The following is a 22,397-nucleotide window of genomic DNA, read 5'->3' on the forward strand; positions in this document are numbered from 1 at the left end:
TCCCTCTAAATGAAAGCATCGCCATTGTGCCATTCCACATCGGATTTGGATTGAAGCGATATACTAACATGGAAACAAGGTTGAAATGACCTAGACATGTTTAATATATTTCCACAAAATGGTTTCTCACGGTTAACGTCGTAAGATGTCAATACAGTTCATTGTGCTGAGCAAGAAAAACAAGCAAAATCAAAGTGAGTCTGCAACTTGCCTAAATAGGTTATAAGGTTGATGGTGTAAGGGTGGGCCCGGTGGAGTTACAGAGCCAGAGACCCAGGTTCGATCCTGACAACGGGTGCTGTCTGTATGGAGTCTGTGTGGAGTTTGCACGCACTCCCCATGATCTGCGTGGGTTTTCTCCGGGTGCTCTGGTTTCCTCCCACATACCAAAGACGCACAGGTTGTAGACTAATCGGCAGGGTAAAATTGTAAATTGTTCCTGGTGTGTGTGCAGGATAGTGTTCGTGTGCGGGGATCGCTGGTTGGCATTGACTTGGCGGGCCGAAGAGCCTGCTTCCGCGCTGTAACTCTAAACTAAACGAAGATGCTTTTGTTTTGATCCGATAGCTCTAATTCTTTCGGAAATCTTTGACAGTCAGAACCTTTTTCCCAGGGTCAACATGTGCGTTACTAGAGGGCATAGATATAAGGTGAGAGGTGGTAAGTTTAATGGAGATGTGTGGGGCAAGTTCTTTTCCCCAGAGAGTAGTGGGGACCGGAAACGCATTGCCAGGGTGACGATGGAGGCAGTTAAGAGGCTTTTGGACAGGCACATAGAAGTGCAGGGAATAGAGGGATATGGATCGCGTGCAGCCAGATGAGATCAGTTGAAACTGGCATCATGTTCGAGACAGACATTGTGGGTCGAAGAGCCCGAACCCGTGCTTTACTGTTATCTGTTCTCAGAAATGGGTTCTAAAGAAATGTTCTAAGTTATGGGGAGAAGGCGGGAGAATGGGGTTAGGAGGGAGACATAGATCAGCCATGACTGAATAGCGGAGTAGACTTGATGGGCCGAATGGCCCTAATTCTGCTCCTACCTCTTATGATCTTAAGAAATAAAATCTGACTGCCTTTCTATCGACTGCGCTGATCGAATTTCAACTTTTCTTGGAATATTTCTGTCCAATTACAGCCAAACACAGATCGGAAGTACGTTATCGAAATGCTAACTTGATTGCAGGATGAGGGGGGGGGGGGGAATAAATTGAACATTGTCACTTGAAACAATCGCAGAAGATCACTGAATATTCCCGATGTTGGGGGAATATGTTCCCGATGTTGGGGGATTCCCGAACCAGGCGCCACAGTTTAAGAATTAGTGGTAGGTCGTTTAGAATGGAGATGAGGAAAAACCTTTTCACTCAGAGAGTTGTGAAGCTGTGGAACTCTCTGCCTCAGAAGGCAGTGGCGGCCAATTCAATAGACAATAGACAATAGGTGCAGGAGGAGGCCATTCGGCCCTTCAAGCTAGCACCGCCATTCAATGTGATCATGGCTGATCATTCTCAATCAGTACCCCGTTCCTGCCTTCTCCCCATACCCCCTGACTCCGCTATCCTTAAGAGCTCTATCTAGCTCTCTCTTGAATGCATTCAGAGAATTGGCCTCCACTGCCTTCTGAGGCAGGGAATTCCACAGATTCACAACTCTCTGGCTGAAAAAGTTTTTCCTCATCTCAGTTCTAAATGGCCTACCCCTTATTCTTAAACTGTGGCCCCTTGTTCTGGACTCCCACAACATTGGGAACATGTGTCCAACCCCTTAATAATCATATACGTTTCGATAAGATCTCCTCTCATCCTTCTAAATTTCAATTCCCTGGATGCTTTCAAGAGAGAGTTAGATAGAGCTCTTAATGATAGCGGAGTCAAGGGAAATGGGGAGAGGGCAGGAACGGGGTACTGATTGTGGATGATCAGCCATGATCTTGGTGAATGGCGGTGCTGGCTCGAAGGGCCGAACGGCCTACTCCTGCACCTATTGTCTATAATAAAAGAGTTCTTCCTATCAAAGTTGCAACTATCGAAAGTTGCAACATCAAAATTCCTAAAGTCATATTATTCCAACAGTCCGATGTAGCTCCAGCATTTTTTTTTCTTTTTGTAAATTGCTCAACTGTTGCAGTCAATGTATAAAATAATGCTATGGAAATAAATAGGATTATTGGCTTTGGACCAATTAAAACTGAAGGGTTCAACATTCAATCGTTGCTCCTAATTCCTTGTTAAATTCTGTAAAGAAAAAGAGCGCTTCTACTCCCCTGAGCTCACCCACCATTAACAAGAAAAAGTAAGTTCTGCCTCATCCCACAATGTGCACTGGTTATATGGAGCGTACTGGATCTTTGTGCTAATGTTTGGCCACTTAGTCAGAAGAGTTTGCAGTTAACTGGTGGTTGGCATCGAGCGCTGGGCTGCCTGTCGTATTCTGTTGTTGCTGTTATTCCGTCGCTGGCGTGGGTGGGGAGGGGTGGGGGCGTGAGAAGGGGCCTGGGTCGCCCTCAGATGAAGTATTCCTTCCTGCTCTCGCTAACAGAGTCCTGCACGTTGGCGCCGTTCTTCAATGTGGCGTCTGCGGCCTCGGCGTAATCCGCCCCCTTGGTCTCGTTGGTGCGGTACGTGCCCTTGTGCGTGTACAACAAGCGCCCCATCACGGCCGACACGCAGAGAGTGACGAAGATCACCACCGCGATCACACCTGTGGGCGAGAAGGAACAAAGTCAACGCAGGCAGATAAGCACAACATGGTGGAGAGCAACGCAGGGCGGGACAGGCAGCAGCATCTCTGGAAAGGAAGGAACGGGTGTCGCTTCGGGTGGAGAACCTTCTTCAGACTGAGAGTCGGGGGGGGGGGGGGGGGGGGGTTGGGTGGGGGAGGGAAACGAGAGATACAATAGACAATAGACAATAGGTACAGGAGTAGGCCGTTCGGCCCTTCGACCAGCACCACCATTCAATGTGATCATGGCTGATCATTCTCAATCAGTACCCCGTTCCTGCCTTCTCCCCATACCCCCTGACTCCGCTATCCTTAAGAGCTCTATCTAGCTCTCTCTTGAATGCATTCAGAGAATTGGCCTCCACTGCCTTCTGAGGCAGAGAATTCCACAGATTCACAACTCTCTGACTGAAAAAGTTTTTCCTCATCTCAGTTCTAAATGGCCTTCCCCTTATTCTTAAACTGTGGCCCCTGGTTCTGGACTCCCCCAACATTGGGAAAATGTTTCCTGCCTCTAACGTGTCCAACCCCTTAATAATCTTATACGTTTCGATAAGATCCCCTCTCATCCTTCTAAATTCCAGTGTATACAAGCCCAGTCGCTCCAGTCTTTCAACATACGACAGTCCCGCCATTCCAGGAATTAACCTAGTAAACCTACGCTGCACGCCCTCAATATACACCTCGACTTTCTTATTCGGTTTAGATTTATTATTGTCATGTGTCGGCCAACAACCACCCATGCACTAGTTTAGTTTAGTTTAGAGATGCAGTGTCACAGCCTCAGAATTACGGACGGGTAAGGTGTGAAAACGAGTGTTCAAAGATTATTAAGATCAAGGAAAATGCAGGATGGATCAATGTTGTCTAGGGGAAGGTGACAACGAGGCATACAATGTAACATTTAATCAGGCGGAAAATCAGTGGTCGGAGAGCTAGGATGGGGAAGGAATGCAGAGAGACGGAAAGGAAGGGTTACATGAAGTTAGAGAAGTCAATGGTCATACCACTGGGTTGTAAGCTGCCCGAGCGAGAGGCAAGTTAGGAGAAGATATAATAACAGACAAGGCAGTCTGATCAGACAAACATTCAGGTAGTGCAATAGTGAACAGTAGGCACAACACTTTGAATATGAAGGGCCTGGATTGAGTGAAAGGCCTAGATAGAGTGAATGTGGAGAGGGTGTTTCCACTGGTGGGAGAGTCTAGGACCAGAGGTCACAGCCTCAGAATTAAAGGGCGCTCTTTTAGAAAGGAGGTGAGGAGGAACTTCTTTGATCAGAGGGGAGTTAATCTGTGGAACTCGTTACCACAGAGGGCTGTGGAGGCCAAGCCAGTGGATATATTTAAGGCAGAGATAAACAAATTATTGATTAGAACGGGTGTCAAGGGTTATGGGGAGAAGGCAGGAGAATGGTGTTCGGAGGCAGAGATCAGCCATGATTGAATGGCATAGTAGACTCGATGGGCCGAGTGGACTAATTCCACTCCTATAACTTGTTAACTTGTGTGAACTGTAATATTCACGATACCATCACAAGGTAGAGGCCACACATTTGCAGTTATGCCAAAGAATCTTTAGATCATTTAGAACTGTCAACAATTGTTGAGTTGGTAAAAAGCCCTCGGTGAGAGTGCTGAGATAATTGTATATAACTAGAATTATGCATCAATACGTGGTTAGCCTGGAAGAGAAATGCTGGGAAGTTTTAATTTACATTTCGCACAAGAGAAGTAATTAAAATTGTAGTTCCACTGAATCTGCTCACTCTATTGGAATTCCACATATCCCGATCACTTCAGAGACCCTAAGTCAGCGTTCATGGCCCATTCCAAACACCTTGAGTGACTACGGGCGCCGTCTGTACGAAGTTTGTACGTTCTCCCCGTGACCTGCGTGGGTTTTCTCCGAGATCTTCGGTTTCCTCCCACACTCCAAAGATGTACAGGTATGTCGGTTAATTGGCTGGGCAAATGTAAAAAATGTCCCTAGTGGGTGTAGGATAGTGTTAGTGTGCGGGGATCGCTGGGTGGCACGGACCCGGTGGGCCGAAGGGCTTGTTTCTGCGCTGTATCTCTAAATCTAAAAAATCTAAAATCTAAAAACTTCAAACTGACATTCCAAAAGCCTATAGGACAGAGGAGCAGAATTAGGCCATTCGGCCCATCGAGTTTGTTCCACCATTCAATCGTGGCTGATCTATTTTTCCCTCTCGCCCCCATTCTCCTGCCTTCTCCCCATAACCTATGATGCCCTTACTAATCGGGGACCTATCTATCTCTGCTTTAAAAATACCCAATGATTTATCCTCCACAGCCATCTGTGGCAATGAATTCCACAGATTCACCTCCTTCTGGCTAAAGAAATTCCTCTTCATCATAAGGCCACAATTAGGCCATTCGGCCCATCAAGTTTGCTCTGCCATTCAATTATGCCTAATCTACCATTCCCTCTTAACCCCAATCTCCTGCCTTCTCGCCATGACCCCTGACACCCGTACTGATCGAGAACCTATCTATCTCTGCTTTAAAAATACCCAATGATTTGTCCTGCACAGCCGTCTGTGGCAATGAATTCCACACATTCACCTCCCTCTGGCTAAAATAATTCCTCATCATCCCCTTTCTAAAGCTATGTCCTTTTATTCTGAGGCCATTCCCTCTGGTCCAGTACTCTCCAGCTACTGGTAACATATTCTGGAAACATTCTGGTGAAATTCTCAGCAACTTCTGGACTTTCGGAGCTGCAATTTTTTTCAGAAAAGATCAAGTGACTACAGTTTTTAAGAGATCAGAAGCTTCAGAATGCCCTCAGGTCACAAGAAACCTTTCTAACTGTTAAAATGAAGGCTGATAGTGCTGGATACATACAGTGGGTTAGGCAGTATCAGTTGAAAGAGAAACAGAACTAATATTTCAGTTCAAGGACACTTCATCAGAACTGGCTAAATGGAAACACATCCTGAAATGTTACCACATTTTCGTCAGATACCGACTTGGAAATAGTTTCCAGTATTTTCCGTTTCTATTTCATAGTTCAGGCATTCACAATGTTTCAATTTTCACCTTCTAATGACTAGCATTTTCTCCCAGGGTATCAGAAGCAGACATAAATTGAGGAGTCTTGCTTAAAGAATCTTTAGACTTTAGGCATTAGAGATAGAGGGTGGAAAAAAAACCCTTCTGCCCAGCGGTCACCCCACGATCCTACACACTAGGGACAATTATACCTTAGCCTATTAAACTACAAACCAGAGCACCCGGAGAAAACCAACGCAGGTCACAAGGAGGTCGTACAAACTTCGTACGGACAAGCACACCAATGTCATGATCGATCCCGGGTCTCTGGCGCTGTATGGCAGCAACTCTACACCATTGTGCTGCCCCCTAAGCTTGGTGACTCTGTTTCTCGAATGGTATAAAACATGATGGGCTCAATGGCCACCTTCCACGTTATGAATTTTCTATGATTTTATGAGTTTCATGCTACAATACTTTCAGGAATAATCGCCACCCCCAACCGTCCCCCCCCCCCCTCCCTCCCCCCCTCCGCCCCCCCCCTCCCCCCCTCCTTTCTCCCCACTGCAGGGACTTGTCCACTTAATCCACAGTTCCAAAATCCTCCTTACAAAGATCCCCCCCCCCCCATGACTCTCAGTCTGAAGAACCCTAAACGTCACCTATTCAATTTCTCCGGAGATGCTGCCTGACCCGCTGAGTTACTCCAGCTTTTTGCGTCCATCTGCATTCCAAAATCAATCCTGGCTGATTCCGACAAGTATTCTGAGTTAGATCCACTTTTCAAAACTATCTGGGTCACCCTTGAAGAAAAATGCAAGGAGCTGCCAGACCGGACAAGGCTCGTGTCGCTGTGAAGCAGACCATCAAATTCCTCCAAATCACATCAGATCTCCCTCATGACCTCTGTAGGGAAACTGCAGTGAAATGAATGAATCTTCAAATACAATTGCAAGACTTTCTGAGGAAGCCGCGCAAAGTGTTCTTACATGTCGAAATAAACTCCGACGTACTCCAAGAAAAGCCTTCTCATTAAATCCATCAGGTCCAACGCCCACAACCATTGCCTCTACGTCCCCTCTATTCTGCTGACATTACACGCAATTAGGGTTTTGTGTAATCCTGTAACGTGTCATAGAATAGTCCAGCACCAAAACCGACCCCTAGCCCTTCTGTGCCCTCCGGTTCCAGGCTCTCCCAATCTTGGAAACATCCTTTCCGCGTCATTTTCATATTGTCTGTAAAACTTACAACTCAAACCATCTACATTCCCACTCATCCAAGATAATTAACAAAGATCTCAGCACTGATCCCTGCAGTATACTATTTGTTACAGGTTTCCAGTTGGAAGAACATCCTTCCACCAGCACCATCTGCCTCCTATCACCAAGCCAATATTGGATCCAGATTGCCAACGTGCCTGAGATCTCTTTGAGCCTTAACCTTCTGGATCGGGCCATTGTCAAAAGGCTTACTGAGGACCATGTATGTCACACGTATACCACATCTGCTATGCTGCCTTCAACAACTTGTTGGGGCGGCACGGTGGCGCAGCGGTAGAGTTGCTGCCTTACAGCACTTGCAGCGCCGAAGACCCGGGTTCGATCCTGACTGCGGGTGTTGTCTGTACGGAATTTGTACGTTCTCCCCGTGACCACGTGGGTTTTCTCCGCGATCTTCGGTTTCCTCCCATACTCCGAAAACATACAGGTATGTAGGTAAATTGACTTGGTAAATGTAAAAATTGTCCCGAGTGTGTGTAGGGTAGTGTTAATGTGTGGGGATCGCCAGTCGACGCGGACCTGGTGGGCTGAAGAGCCTGTTTCCACACTGCATCTCTAAACTAAACTTTCTTCGTTACCTCTTTTCTTACATATGTAGAAGAGAAGAATCAGATAGAGACATAAGTTCAAGAAATAGCATGGGTGACCAAATTTCAGAAGCAAATTAGGCATTGAGGATCACAGTTTTATATGCAGGCCATCAAATCCTTCCAAATTAGACAGACTATCAATGCACCCAATTTATCAGGCAACTAATGGCAAAAGGCAACAGCATTGTCATTATTGCAATGAAAAATAATTATCGGTTGAAAAGGAATGACAGGTTTAATGGAGCTCTGGAATCCCTGGAGTGCATAGTGTCATTTCAATGGCAATGCTTTCGTGAACAGGAGAGACTGTTGGAGTCAGCAATAACTTAAACTTGAGAATTAAACTTGCTCACTGCACGCCAAAGAACTGTAAATGTTTTTCTAACCAATTAATTGGGAATCATAAGAAATAGTAGTCAAACATCTCAGGCTGAATTGACCAGGAAAACAGCCGGGCGTTGAATCGGACAAGGTCTTTATAAATATCGTGGCTGATTCATGGCCTTGACTGTTTTCCTTGTCGATTCCTCTGAGACTTGTTTCGCTTGGAGTCCAAAAATCTGTCCGTCTCAGCTTTGAGTGTAGTCAAGTAATTAGAGTCAACAGCTCCCTGAGAAAGGGAATTCCAAAATGTTCCAGACCTCTAAGGACATAAGTTCATAAGTTCATAACTTCATAAGTTGTACCAGCAGAATTTTAGGCCATTTGGTCAATCAAGTCTACGCCGTTCAATCCTGGCTGATCTATCTATCCCTCTCAACCTCATCCTCCTGCCTTCACCCCATAACTCTTCACACCCTTACTAATCAAGAACCTATCAATCTCCTCCTTAAAAAAAATGTGCATTGGCCTCCACAGCCTTCTGTGGCAATGAATTCCACAGATTCACCACCCTCTGACTAAAGAAATTCCTCCTCATGTACGTCTTAAAGGTAGTATAAGAAAATAACTGCAGATGCTGGTACAAATCGAAGGTATATATTCACAAAATGCTGGAGTAACTCAGCAGGTCAGGCAGCATCTCAGGAGAGAAGGAATGGGTGATGTTTCGGGTCATTTTATTCTGAGGCTATGTCCTCTGGTCCAACTTCGAACCATAGCTAAAATCAAACCTTTCCTCCAATTCGACGACACAGAAAAAATCATTCACGCTTTCATTTCCTCCCGCCTAGACTACTGCAACTCCCTATACACTGGGATCAGCCAATCTTCCCTGTCCCGCCTGCAACTGGTCCAAAACGCCGCAGCGAGACTCCTGACGGGTACCCGTAAAAGGGACCACATCACCCCGATTCGGGCCTCTCTCCACTGGCTCCCTGTACGGTACAGAATCAACTTCAAGCCTCCTATTCACGTATAAAGCCCTAAATGGACACTCCCCCCCTACATCAAAAATCTTCTAACCCCCCTCTCTAACTCCAGGTCCCTCAGGTCGGCTGACTTGGGGCTACTCACTATCCCGCGGTCTAGGCTTAAGCTCAGGGGTGACCGCGCTTTTGCGGTTGCAGCTCCTAGACTGTGGAACAGCATCCCTCTCCCCATCAGAACTGCCCCCTCCATCGACTCCTTTAAGTCCAGGCTCAAAACCTATTTCTACTCCCTAGCGTTTGAGGCTCATTGAGGAGGCGCTGTGAACTGTTTGCGTGCTACTGTATGTTTCTTTTTTTTTTTCCCATTGGAACCTAATCAGATGTACAGCACTTTGGTCAACGTGGGTTGTTTTTAAATGTGCTATACAAATAAAATTGACTTGACTTGACTTGATTAGACTCTCCCACTAGTGGAAACATCTTATCCACATCTATTCTATCCAGGCCTTTCACTATTCGGTAAGTTTCAATGAGGCCCCCCCTCCACCCACTTTCCAAAGATGTGCAGGTCTGTAGGTTAATTAGCTTCAGACGTCTCAGGCCGAAATGTCACCTATTCCTTTTGTCCAAAGATGCTGCCTGACCCGCTGAGTTATTCCAGCATTTTGTGTCTATCTTTGGTGTATACCAGTATCTACTGGTTCCTTCCTACACATCCAGGCTGTGCATACTCTGCCAGTGGGTAACTGACTCCTTTAGCAGGGGGTTCACACAGTTTAGTGTGTTGATTGCACCCTTCAAGATGTATATTGCTCCTGAAAGTCATTGTAAAGGCAATTGGGACTTGCCCAAACCAAGGGGCATTACGGATAGGAAGGAACTTCAGTCTGAGGAAGGATCTCGACCCGAAACATCACACATTCCTTCTCTCCAGAGATGCTGCCCGTCCTGCTGAGTTACTCCAGCACTTTGTGTCTATAAAGGGCGTTATGGAGCTGAACTTTGAGCTCTGTTGCCCAGTCTGCTTCTGAACGCTCTTGTAGCAATAAACACTCCGTTAAGTTGAATCTGTGCATTGTGTACTGTCTCCAAAATTCAATTCAGTGTTTCAATGGAATTAACCTCCAAGACAGAAAGTAGCACGCTGGGGAAAATATATGGAGTATTTAGTGTTGTTGACTCTGTGCATCTATCTTTTTGCGAAATCAGCTTTTTATATTTCCAAGTGTAATGATCGTTGTGTGGTTGTGCTATTACTGTTGTTTTGTTATTATATTGACTTTGAGAACATTTGTGTGTATTTCTTTGTGAATGTGGTGTGCCATTGTAAGCCTGCACGATGAAATGCATGCAGTGAAGAGGCGTGCGTCATGGTGGTCTGCATTGTACCAAGTGGCAATGAGCCGATGGCTACCACCGATTAAAAATAGCTCTTAATCCCAATGGAAACCGGTGTCGTAAGAATTGTAGCAAGAGAATGAAAACGGCCACTGCTGGCTTTGCAATATGTAGGAGAGTGTTACAAGCAAACTGTCCGGATTCATAGAAACATAGAAAATAGGTGCAGGAGGAGGCCATTTGGCCCTTCGAGCCAGCACCGCCATTCAATAGACAATAGACAATAGGTGCAGGAGGAGGCCATTCGGCCCTTCGAGCCAGCACCGCCATTCAATGTGATCGTGGCTGATCATTCTCAATCAGTACCCCGTTCCTGCCTTCTCCCCATACCCCCTGACTCCGCTATCCTTAAGAGCTCTATCCAGCTCTCTCTTGAATGCATTCAATGCATGCAATCCCTTTAGCCACAAGGGCCACATCTAACTCCCTCTTAAATATAGCCAATGAACTGGCCTCAATTACCTTCTGTGGCAGAGAATTCCACAGATTCACCACTCTCTGTGTGAAAAAAAACTTTCTCATCTTGGCCCTAAAAGACTTCCCCCTTATCCTTAAACTGTGACCCCTGGTTCTGGACTTCCCCAACATCGGGAACAATCTTCCTGCATCTAGCCTGTCCAACCCCTTAAGAATTTTGTAAGTTTCTACAAGATCTCCCCTCAATTTTCTAAATTCAAGCGAGTACAAGCCGAGTCTATCCAGTCTTTCTTCATATGAAAGTCCTGCCATCCCAGGAATCAATCTGGTGAACCTTCTCTGTACTCCCTCTATGGCAAGAATGTCTTTCCAAGGGACATGTTCGCTGGTGTGACCAGGTTTGGCCACAGGGCCTGCCTCCTGTTTAAGTCCATGACTCTATGACACAAGGCTGGAAAGAAGTAGTCATGAAGGAGGTTTGGGACCAAGATGAGAATTTTATAACTTTCAGCTAAATAGTTTCATAGATAGTTAACATTCTTACCTCCAACGACAGCTGAGTCACTTCTGACTGCATTTTTTAAAGGTTCCCCCACATCTATTGTCCCTGAATGATCTGCATTTGAACAAACAAACAAAAAAAATCAAAATTAGGGATGACCGAATCGCAACTTTAAATGACACGTTTTTTTGCTCACTCTCTGAACAACATTAAACGTAAAGGTCCTTCGTTAAGCATCCACACCCAGTTTTACACGCGTAGTCTGCTTTCTCATTTTTGAGATGAATTTTAACCTTCTAAAAAACCAGGAGCAGCAACCTGATCAATAAATGTCACGAAGCTAACAAGCAGACGGTCACGTTTTATCTGACTGCATGCAAAAAAAGCCCCCCAAAAAGAACCTTTACTGCTTGCAATTAACAATGCAGACAAATGGATTGTTGCTGCCCTCTGGGAGATAGGTGCAAACTGCTTGACGCCTTTGACATAGACTACAATTCAATCTGCAAACTTGACCACATTTTCAGTTTGCTTACTAATTTAGAACTCTGGTCTTTCCCTTTTCTGACCTAATCCTCCTTCAGTGATTCTTAGTTCAGTTTTAGCGTAGAGCAAGGGTTCCCAACCTGGGGTAAATTTACCCCCAAGGCGGTAAATTCCGCCGACACAGGGGGGTAAAGTGCGGCACGGTGGCGCAGCGGTAGAGTTGCTGCCTTACAGCGAATGCAGCGCCGGAGACTCAGGTTCGATCCTGACTACGGGCGCCGTCTGTACGGAGTTTGTACGTTCTCCCCGTGACCTGCATGGGTTTTCTCCGAGATCTTCGCTTTCCTCCCACACTCCAAAGACGTACAGGTATGTAGGTTAATTGACTGGGTAAATGTAAAAATTGTCCCTAGTGTGTGTAGGATAGTGTTAATGTGCGGGGATCGCTGGGCGGCGCGGACTCGGTGGGCCGAAGGGCCTGTTTCCGCGCTGTATTTCTAAATCTAAAATCTAAAATCTAAAATTGTTGATTCTGGATTTGTACATATTGACTGACTGTGTTTGGTTCTGGAATACCCGGTCATCTGTTCAACATTAGTTGTTCATAAATAAGTGAAATAACATTTCTTAAGTGCTATTATTGTTGTTATATGAACTTGAAATAATAATGTTAAAAACAGTGTTTTAAAATTTCCCCTTTGTCGGACGCTTTATTGTGGTAGAAGTGTAAACTCAAATTACTGAACAAAACAGGGTTGGGGTAAATTTATTTTCGAAAAGTTGCAAAGGGGTAAACGGGACGAAAAAAGTTGGGAACGCCTGGCGTGGAGATACAGCGCGGAAGAAGGCCCTTCGGCCCACCGACTCCGCACCGACCAGCGATCCCCGCGCATTAACACTGCCCTACACGCACCAGGGACATTTTTTTTAACATTTGCATCAAGCCAATGAACCCACAAACCTGAAGTAAGGGTCTCGACCCGAAACGTCGCCCATTCCTTCTCTCCTGAGATGCTGCCTGACCTGCTGAGTTACTCCAGCATTTTGTGAATAAATACCTTCGATTTGTACCAGCATCTGCAGTTATTTTCTTATACAAACCTGCACGTCATTGGACTGTGGGAGGAAACCGGAGATCTCAGAGAAAACCCGGGCAGGTCACGGGGAGAACGTACAAAAACTCCGTACGGACAGCACCCCTAGTCAGGACCGAACCCGGGTCTCTGGCGCTGTAAGGCAGTAGTTCTACCGCTGCGCCACCTGTTTGCGTTTGATTCTGTTCAAACCAAGTTCACGGAACAGTGTCCAGGAAATCCATTGCCAGTTGATGAAGCTAAGCAGGCACTATACTTACTGTACAAGGGAACATTAGAAAATAAGAGCTTTTGTGCTAGTTCCCCATGGGCCTTGATTGCCTGATCTTTTCTAAATATATATCTACCTGTACTTTAAATATTACTGTTGATTTAGACTCGTGTGGTAGAGTAATCAAGAGATTTGTCAATCCATCTGAAACCCACTGTGAGATGAAATCGATTTGCATTTTCAGTTTTAAGTGTCTGGCACTTATATTCTAATTATAACCTCTCATTTGAGATGTACTCGCAAAAGCAATACATTTAACCCGTTGAAACAAAGTGCTGGAGTAACTCAGCGGGTCAGGCAGCATCTTTTTAAACTTTAGACTTTTGAGATGCAGCACGCAAACAGGCCCTTCGGCCCACCGAGTCCATGCCGACCAGTGATCACTAGCATTATCCTTCACACTAGGGACGATTTACAATTTTACTGAAGCCAATTAACCTACAAACCTGTACGTCTTTAGAATGTGGGAGGAAACCGGAGCACCCGGAGAAAACCCACATGGTCACAGGGACAATGCACAAACTCTACACTAGTTCGAGTCCAGCACACTTGGGCAATCTACAGAAGTCAATTAACCTATAAACCTGCACATCTTTGGAATGTAGGAGGAAACCAGAGCACCTGGGGAAAACCCACGCAGGCACTCAGTAAACATGTAAACACCGCACAGACAGCACCTGTAGTCAGGATCGAACCCAGGTCTCTGGCGCTGTAAGGCGGAACTCTACCGCTGCGCCACCATGATGCCCTCAATCTCATCTGTGGAGAACCTGGATAGCTGGGGACATTTTGGGTCAGAACCCTTTTTCAGACTGATTGTGGATGGAGTGGGGGAGGGAAAGATAGCTGGGAGAGGGGAGAGAGGCAAGACAAAGTTTGGCAGGTGATAGGTAGCCATGGGAAGGGGAGTGGGGGCTTTAATAGGCAGATGGTTGGAATAAAGGCCAGAGATTAAAACAAAACGTGTGAGACAAAAGGATTCAAGAGTTGCGAATTGTGAAGCCAGAGGAAGGGATGTGGGTAGAGGGGAGAATGGGGATGAGAGGGGGGGGGGGGGTGGAGAAAGGGGAGGTGGGTGTTGTTGGGCGTACCTAAAATTGGATAATTCATTGTTGATAAAGGTGGGTAGCAAGTTGAACCAGTACTACATCCATAGCTTCTGAGAGGTCTGTTTAGCAGATTGATAACAGCAGGGAAAAAGCTGTTCACAGAATAGCTGGTAAATGTTTACATCTCACCTGTTCTGCAACCTTAGAATTATATATCTTTCATAAGTTCATAAGATCATAAGTCATAGGAGTAGAATTAGACCATTCAACCCATGAAGTCTGCGCTGCCATTCGATCATGGCTGATCTATCTTTCAACCCCATTCTCCTGTCTTCTCCCCATAACTTTGACACCCATACTAATCAAGAACCTGTCAATCTCCGCTTTAGAAATATCCATTGATTTTGCCTTCACAGCCGTGTGCGGCAATGAATTCCACAGATTCGCTGTCCTCTGACTAAAGAAATTCCTTCTCATCTCCTTTCTGAAGGTACGTCTTTTTATTCTGAGACCTATGCCCTATGGTCCTAGATTCTCCCACACGTGAAAATGTCAATAAGATCACCCCTCATTCCGTATACACTGGAATTTAGAAGGATGAGAGGAGATCTTATCAAAACGTATAAGATTATTAAGGGGTTGGACATGTTAGAGGCAGGAAACATGTTCCCAATGTTGGGGGAGTCCAGAACAAGGGGCCACAGTTTAAGAATAAGGGGTAGGCCATTTAGAACTGAGATGAGGAAAAACTTTTTCAGTCAGAGAGTTGTGAATCTGTGGAATTCTCTGCCTCAGAAGGCAGTGGAGGCCAATTCTCTGAATGCATTCAAGAGAGAGCTAGATAGAGCTCTTAAGGATAGTATGGGGGTATGGGGAGAAGACAGGAACGGGGTACTGATTGAGAATGATCAGCCATGATCACATTGAATGGCGGTGCTGGCTCAAAGGGCCGAATGGCCTCCTCCTGCATCTATTGTCTATTGTCTATTGTCATTCTTCTCAACTCCAAAGAATACAGATATAATTATTTTAGCTGTGGCAAAATGGCCCCTTGGGCGGCACGGTGGCACAGCGGTAGAGTTGCTGCCTTACAGCGCCAGAGACCCGAGTTATAGACAATAGACAATAGACAATAGGTGCAGGAGTAGGCCATTCGGCCCTTCGAGCCAGCACCACCATTCAATGTGATCATGGCTGATCATTCTCAATCAGTACCCCGTTCCTGCCTTCTCCCCATACCCCCTGACTTCGCTCCAGTCTTTCAACATACGACAGTCCCGCCATTCCGGGAATTAACCTAGTAAACCTACGTTGCACGCCCTCAATAGCAAGAATATCCTTCCTCAAATTTGGAGACCAAAACTGCACACAGTACTCCAGGTGCGGTCTCACTAGGGCCCTGTACAACTGTAGAAGGACCTCTTTGCTCCTATACTCAACTCCTCTTGTTATGACTACTGGTGCTGTCTGTATGGAGTTCGTACCTTCTCCCTGCAAACCGCCTGGGTTTTCTCCGGGAGCTCTGGTTTCCTCCCATACTCAAAAGAATACAGGTTTGTAAACGAATTGGCTTGGTATAATTGTAAATTGTCCCTAGTGTGTGTCGGATTGTGTCAGTGTGCGGGGATCGCTGGTCGGCGCGGACCCAGTGGGCTGATGGGGTCTGATTCCGCGCTGTATCTCTAAACTAAACTCATAGGACAAACTCTCTCTTTCCAGGAATTAGTGTAGGAACTCTACGGTGGCCGTAAGGAGGGAACTGTGGATGCTGGTTTACACCGAAGATAGACACAAAAAGCTGGAGTAACTCAGCGGGCCAGGCAGCATCTCTGGAGAGAAGGAATGGGTGATGTCTCGAGTCAAGTCTGACGGAGGGTCGCGACCACCAAATGTCACCTCTTCCTTTTCTCCAGAGATGCTGCCTGGCCCGCTGAGTTACTCCAGCTTTCTGTGTCGACTTTCGCCCTACTTATGGCAGGGGACAATAAATTGGACACGCTTTGACTTGGCCTCAGCAGCCATGGCTGGCGGCACGTAATATAAGAAAATAACTGCAGATGCTGGTACAAATCGAAGGTATTTATTCACAAAATGCTGGAGTAACTCAGCAGGTCAGGCAGCATCTCAGGAGAGAAGGAATGGGTAACGTTTCGGGTCGAGACCCTTCTTCAGACTGAAGAAGGGTCTCGACCCGAAACGTCACCCATTCCTTCTCTCCTGAGATGCTGCCTGACCCGCTGAGTTACTCCAGCATTTTGTGAATAAATGGCTGGCAGCACTGTCGTTCACTTTGTTAAAGCCGAGGAATCCTTCCCGACTCTGGAAACTGCTGCTGGACAAAAGCCAAGGGATCTTGATGGGCAGATAACAACACTTATGCAAGGGATATTAGCCCATTGATTTTTAAAGACTTTTTTTTGTTTTTTGTCGTTTGCCACAAAGAGCATTTACCATTTGTCGCTCCGGAATTGGCTCCCCAAGCCCTTTACGAGAACAGATTAGGACGTTGTACAGCAAGATATTATACTTAGCCTCCTAAGTTAGTACAGAAACCGAGGTCGTTATCCATTCCAGACAGCTGCAGACTCTACCAAAGCTGTTTATCCTATTAAAGCGAAAAGCACATCAAATGATGCTGTGTTTACAGTCCGGAAAAGGCTCCATACATTTTGAATGAAAAGGTAATCTCCACACTTCACCTCGAGACATTTATAAATGAATAGGAAAGCTGCAACTGATGCCATAATTACGACAAAGTCAATTTAGCTGCTTCAGATTGATTTGAAAATCAAATCTTCTTGCAACGATCATCATTGAGGGCCCCGTGGTGAGGCCTTCCTTTGCCTTCAGCCTCAAACACAGACGCCGATTGAAAGGGAGCGAAATCAAACACTTCAACCTTTCTAAAAATGTGGGTCAGTTTTATGAAAATGACAAGAGTAACAAAAGAAGCAATAACTGTGTGTATTACAATGAGAGAAACAAAGCCAGGCCTGGATACGGTGGAAGTGGAGAGAATGTTTCCACTGGTGGGAGAGTCTAGGACCAGAGGTCACAGCCTCAGAATTAAAGGATGTTCTTTTAGAAATGAGATGAGGAGGAATTTCTTGAGACAAAGGGTGGTGAATCTGTGGAATTCATTGCCACAGACGGCTGTGGAGGCCAAGTCGAACGATATTTTTTAAGGCAGAGATAGAAAGATTCTTGATTGTTACAGGAGTCAGGAGCTCTGGGGAGAAGGCAGGAGAATGGGATTGAGAGGGGAACAAACAGGCCCTTCGGCCCACTGAGTCGGCACTGGAAGGCAACAACTCGTAATCCTGACTCCGTGTGCTGCCTGTACGGAGTTTGTACATTCTGCCCGTGACCAGTATAGGTTTTTCCCGGGATCTCCGCTCTCCTCCCGCACTCCAAAGACGTACAGGTTTGTAGGTTAATTGGCTTGGTGTAAATGTAAATTGTCCCTCGTGTGTGAAGGATAGTGTTAATGTGTGGGGATCGCTGGTCGGTGCGGACTCAGACGGCCGAAGGGCCTGTTTCTGCGCTGAATCTCTAAATTTCAACAAAAATGGAAGAAAAAAAAAAGCATGTACATTTATGATAAGAATGTCCAATACTTTAATAAATTACTTCTAAGAAACAAGAGTATGAGTGATCTAAACATTCCCCACCACATGCTCTGACTGAATAAATGAAGTTTTAAAGGTTTGGTGTGGTCTGGCATAGACTGGGTAAGAGTTAAATTGATAGAAATGATTTTGTTATGTGCTACTAATACCCATTGAAAGCAAGGGCAGAATTTCAAAAGGGAAACTTGGCATCCCGTGTCGTAAAGGGTTGTAGCCAAGGATGGAACATTTGCCATGAAACGTAGACACAGCCTCAGGAGTTGTTAAGACCAAATTCAATTGGCAAATTTTCTGGGTAAACATTTTCTCGTTGCAAATTGTTCATGTTTTCTCATTTCTTCTTGTACAGATTCACTCACTGAATAAATGTCAGCCGTCTAAAGCTGCAACAGATCTCGTCGATACAAAACGGGGGGCTGGAATTTTGATTGCCACAGTGCGTAAACGCAAAATCAGGTTTGCGCACAGACACAAAATGCTGGAGTAACTCAGCGGGACAGGCGGCATCTCTGATTTAGATTTAGATTTAGAGATACAGCGCAGAAACAGGCCCTTCGGCCCACCGGGTCCGCGCCGCCCAGCGATCCCCGCATATCCTACACCCACCAGCGACAATTTTTACATTTGCCCAGCCAATTAACCTACAAACCTGTACGTCTTTGGAGTGTGGGAGGAAACCGAAGATCTCGGAGAAAACCCACGCAGGTCACGGGGAGAACGTACAAACTCCGTACAGACAGAAGTCTGAAGAAGGGTCTCGACCTGAAACGTCACCCGTTCCTTCTCTCCAGAGATGCTGCCTGTCCCGCTGAGTTACTGCAGCATTTGGTGTCTTTCTTCGGTGTAAACCAGCATCTGCAGTTCCTTCCTGCACATCAGGATTGTGCATATGTGGTTGCGTGGGTGAGGTCACTAGGCTCTGCTTACATCACCAAGTCTACACACATGCGTAGAACATAAAAGTGCTGAAGTAACTCAGCGGGTCAGGTAGCATCGCTGGAGGACAAGGATGGGCAAAGTGTAGAAGGACCCCGACCTGAACTGTCACCTACCCCTGTTCTCCAGACATGCTGCCAGACCCGCTGAGTTACTTAGGCACTTTGCAATCTACTCAGGAGTCCAGCCTTGTCTGGTCCAGTTTAGCTTTTAGGTTTTTTTTTCATTTAAGTTACACAGTGTGGTAACAGGTCCTTCGGCCCATTGAGTCCATACTGACCAGCGATCCCTGTAGACTAGTTTAAGAAAATAACTGCAGATGCTGGTACAAATCAAAGGTACTTATTCACAAATGCTGGAGTAACTCAGCAGGTCAGGCAGCATCTCGGGAGAGAGGGAATGGGTGACATTTAGGGTCGAGACCTTTCTAGTCTGAAGAAGGGTCTCGACCCGAAACGTCACCCATTCCTTCTCTCCTGAGATGCTGCCTGACCCGTAGACTAGTTCTAACGTACGCATTAATGACAATTAACAGAAGTTAATCAACCGACAAACCTGCACGTCTTTGGAATGTGGGAAGAAACCAGAGCAAACGCAAGCGGTCATAGGGAGAACGTACAAACTCCGCTAAGAAAGCACCCATAGTTAGGTCTCTGGCACGGTATGGCAGCAACTCTACCGCTGCACCACTGTTCTTATTTTTTAGTTTAGTTTAGTTCAGAGATACAGTGCGGAAACAGGCCCTTCGGCCCACCGGGTTTGCGTCGACCAACGATCCCTGCACATTAACACTATCCTACACACACAACACACTAGGGACAATTTTTACATTTACCAAGCCAATTAACCTACAAATCTGTAAGTCTTCGGAGAGTGGGAGGAAACCGAAGGTCTCGGGGAAAACCCACGCAGGTCATGGGGGGAACGTACAAACTCCGTACAGACAGCACCCGTAATCGGGATCGAACCCGGGTCTCCGGCGCTGCATTCGCTGTAAGGCAGCAACTTTACCGCTGCGCCACCGTGCCGTCCAAAATGTTTTCCTATTGTCTCGGGTCTATATGCATCATTTGCAAATAATTTGAGCATTTAAGCAGTGAGGGTTGAGCGGGAGTAGAAAGCTCCCACAGTGGGTGAGATATCGAGGAGGTCTTAATTTAGCACTGTGTACAATGTGGTCGGAGGAGACTGTTTAGTCAGACACCGCCAGATTACTTTCACTGTCTAAGTACAAACAGAAGCGGTATCTGGGTGAGCGTGATGTGTGGGGATTTGAAGAATGTCAAGACATTTCTAACGGCGGAGTTTAATACACTTTATTAGCCTCACGGACAAAGGAAAACTTCAACAAAAGAACCTCTTCTTGGGTTATTATCATGCATGCTGTTCAACCGTGAAATAACGTTTTATTTCAAGCCTTCCTTCCCCACACGAGTGATGAGAAACAATGACACAGTTCGGATAGAAAACCGCACATACAAACTATATTGCCGCACGTCAATCACTTCTGATATCACGGACAAAATGGATTGTCTCTTTTTCAGTGCCAGCTGCAAGCAATAACTAAATGACAATAGACAATAGACAATAGGTGCAGGAGTAGGCCATTCAGCCCTTCGAGCTTGCTAATGCATTGCTATACTCGTTCACTCTGCCTTTCACTATACTTACCGAATAGTGAAAGGCTTGGACAGAGTGGATGTGGAGGGAATGTTTCCGCTAGTGGGAGAGTCTAGGACTGGAGGTCATAGCCTCAGAATTAAAGGATGTTCCCTTCGGAAGGAGATGAGGAGGAATTTATTTTGCCTGAGGGAGGTGAATCTGTGGATTTATTTGCCGCAGACAGCTGTGGAAGCCAAGCCAATGGATACTTTTAAGGCAGAGTTAGACAGACACGAAAAGCTGGAGTAACTCAGCAGGACAGACAGCATCTCTGGAGAAAAGGAATAGGTGACGTTTCAGGTCGCATGAAGAAGGGTCCCGACCCAAAATGTTACCTATTGCTTTTCTCCAGAGATGCTGCCTGAGTTACTCCAGCATTTTGTGTCTATCTTTGGTTTAAACCAGCATCTGCAGTTCCTTCCTATCATATCATCATATCATATCATATATATACAGCCGGAAACAGGCCTTTTCGGCCCTCCAAGTCCGTGCCGCCCAGCGATCCCCGTACATTAACACTATCCTACACCCACTAGGGACAATTTTTTTAAAAACATTTACCCAGCCAATTAACCTACATACCTGTACGTCTTTGGAGTGTGGGAGGAAACCGAAGATCTCGGAGAAAGCCCACGCAGGTCACGGGGAGAACGTACAAACTCCTTACAGTGCAGCACCCGTAGTCAGGATCGAACATGAGTCTCCGGCGCTGCATTCGCTGTAAAGCAGCAACTCTACCGCTGCGCTACCGTGCCGCCTACACAGAAATAGATAGATTCTTGATTAGTATGGGTGTCAGGAGTTATGGGGAGCAGGCAGGAAAATGGGGTGAGGAGGGAGAGATAGATCAGCCATGATTGAATGGCGGAGGAGACTCGATGAGCCGAATGGCCTAATTCTGCTCCTATCACTTATGGTCCTACGACCTCTCCCATTGTTGTTTTGGTGTGCTGTCCCAGCGACCTAATAAGTTCACTTTCTTTTCCAGATTGCACTCGCTAAAGAATGGAAGGGGCAATTAGAAATCTATCAGTTTCTCATTTGTATTAATTGGTCACCCGTGCGATGCATTATGACCGGAGTCAGAGAGTGTGGGAGGACATTCATGCATGCGAAGCTCACTTCAAATCGAGAGATTACAATACAATTAATAAACATTTTTTATGCAGCCAATTATTTTTCTATTAAGAATTTAGACAGCAGCTATGTCCTAATTTGGCGAAAAGGCTTTTAGCTTCGGTTGTTATTTATTTTCTCTTCTCTTTCTGTTTCATTACTGATAGACAAGGCCCTTTGAGGCCTCCTTGGATAAGTAGGCACTGCATGACCTGTGCCTACACAAACCCACTGAGAGCTGGAAATAATTTTCATTGCCTTTAACGTCCACCGATATGAAAAGTCATTTTATTTCTGCGCAAGCTATATTTTATGTCCAAATATATGTAAAAGAAAAATTGGGGGGAAGGGAGGGGAAGAGGCAATATAGTTTCTGGATCTTCAGGCTGGAGAAAAATGCCAAATAAAATTGCCAACACCGCACTCCATACTTATTTTCGCTATGGATTTGCCAAAAGCATTAAGATGGAGGTTTACAGTCCGCCTTAATCTACCTGATCCCCCGGTTGCTCAGCACTTTAACTCCCCCTCCCATTCCCAATCTGACCTTTCTGTCCTGGGCCTCCACCATTTTCAGAGTGAGGCCCAGCACAAATTGGGGGAACAGCACCTCATATTTCCCTTGTAGGAACATTGGAACATTGACCTCTCTCACTTCAAGTAATAACATATAACAACATATAACAACTACAGCATGGAAACAGGCCTGTCCGGCCCTACCAGTCCACGCCGACCATTCTCCCTGACCTAGTCTCATCTACCTGCACTTAGACCATAACCCTCCAACCCCCTCCTATCCATATACCTATCCAATTTACTTTTAAATAATAAAATCGAGCCAGCCTCCACCACTTCCACCGGAAGCCCATTCCATACAGCCACAACCCTCTGAGTAAAGAAGTTCCCCCTCATGTTA

At 45.9% G+C, this 22,397-nt stretch overlaps 1 protein-coding gene across 1 annotated transcript in view; it reads right to left on the reverse strand.

Annotated features, from left to right (window-relative positions):
- Positions 1–1,556: 1,556 nt before the first annotated feature.
- The window catches only part of LOC144595738 (contactin-associated protein-like 5), a 644,436-nt gene continuing 623,595 nt past the window's right edge, over positions 1,557–22,397 (reverse strand). The window contains exons 23-24 of the mRNA XM_078403317.1: positions 11,281–11,352; positions 1,557–2,700 (exon numbers count right to left, since the gene is read on the reverse strand). Coding sequence (XP_078259443.1) covers positions 2,504–2,700; positions 11,281–11,352 — 269 coding nt within the window. The 3' untranslated portion in view covers positions 1,557–2,503. The remainder of the gene's footprint in view (positions 2,701–11,280; positions 11,353–22,397) is intronic.

Source organism: Rhinoraja longicauda, chromosome 8 (assembly GCF_053455715.1).
Source record: "Rhinoraja longicauda isolate Sanriku21f chromosome 8, sRhiLon1.1, whole genome shotgun sequence".
NCBI classification, from domain to species: Eukaryota; Metazoa; Chordata; class Chondrichthyes; order Rajiformes; family Arhynchobatidae; genus Rhinoraja; species Rhinoraja longicauda.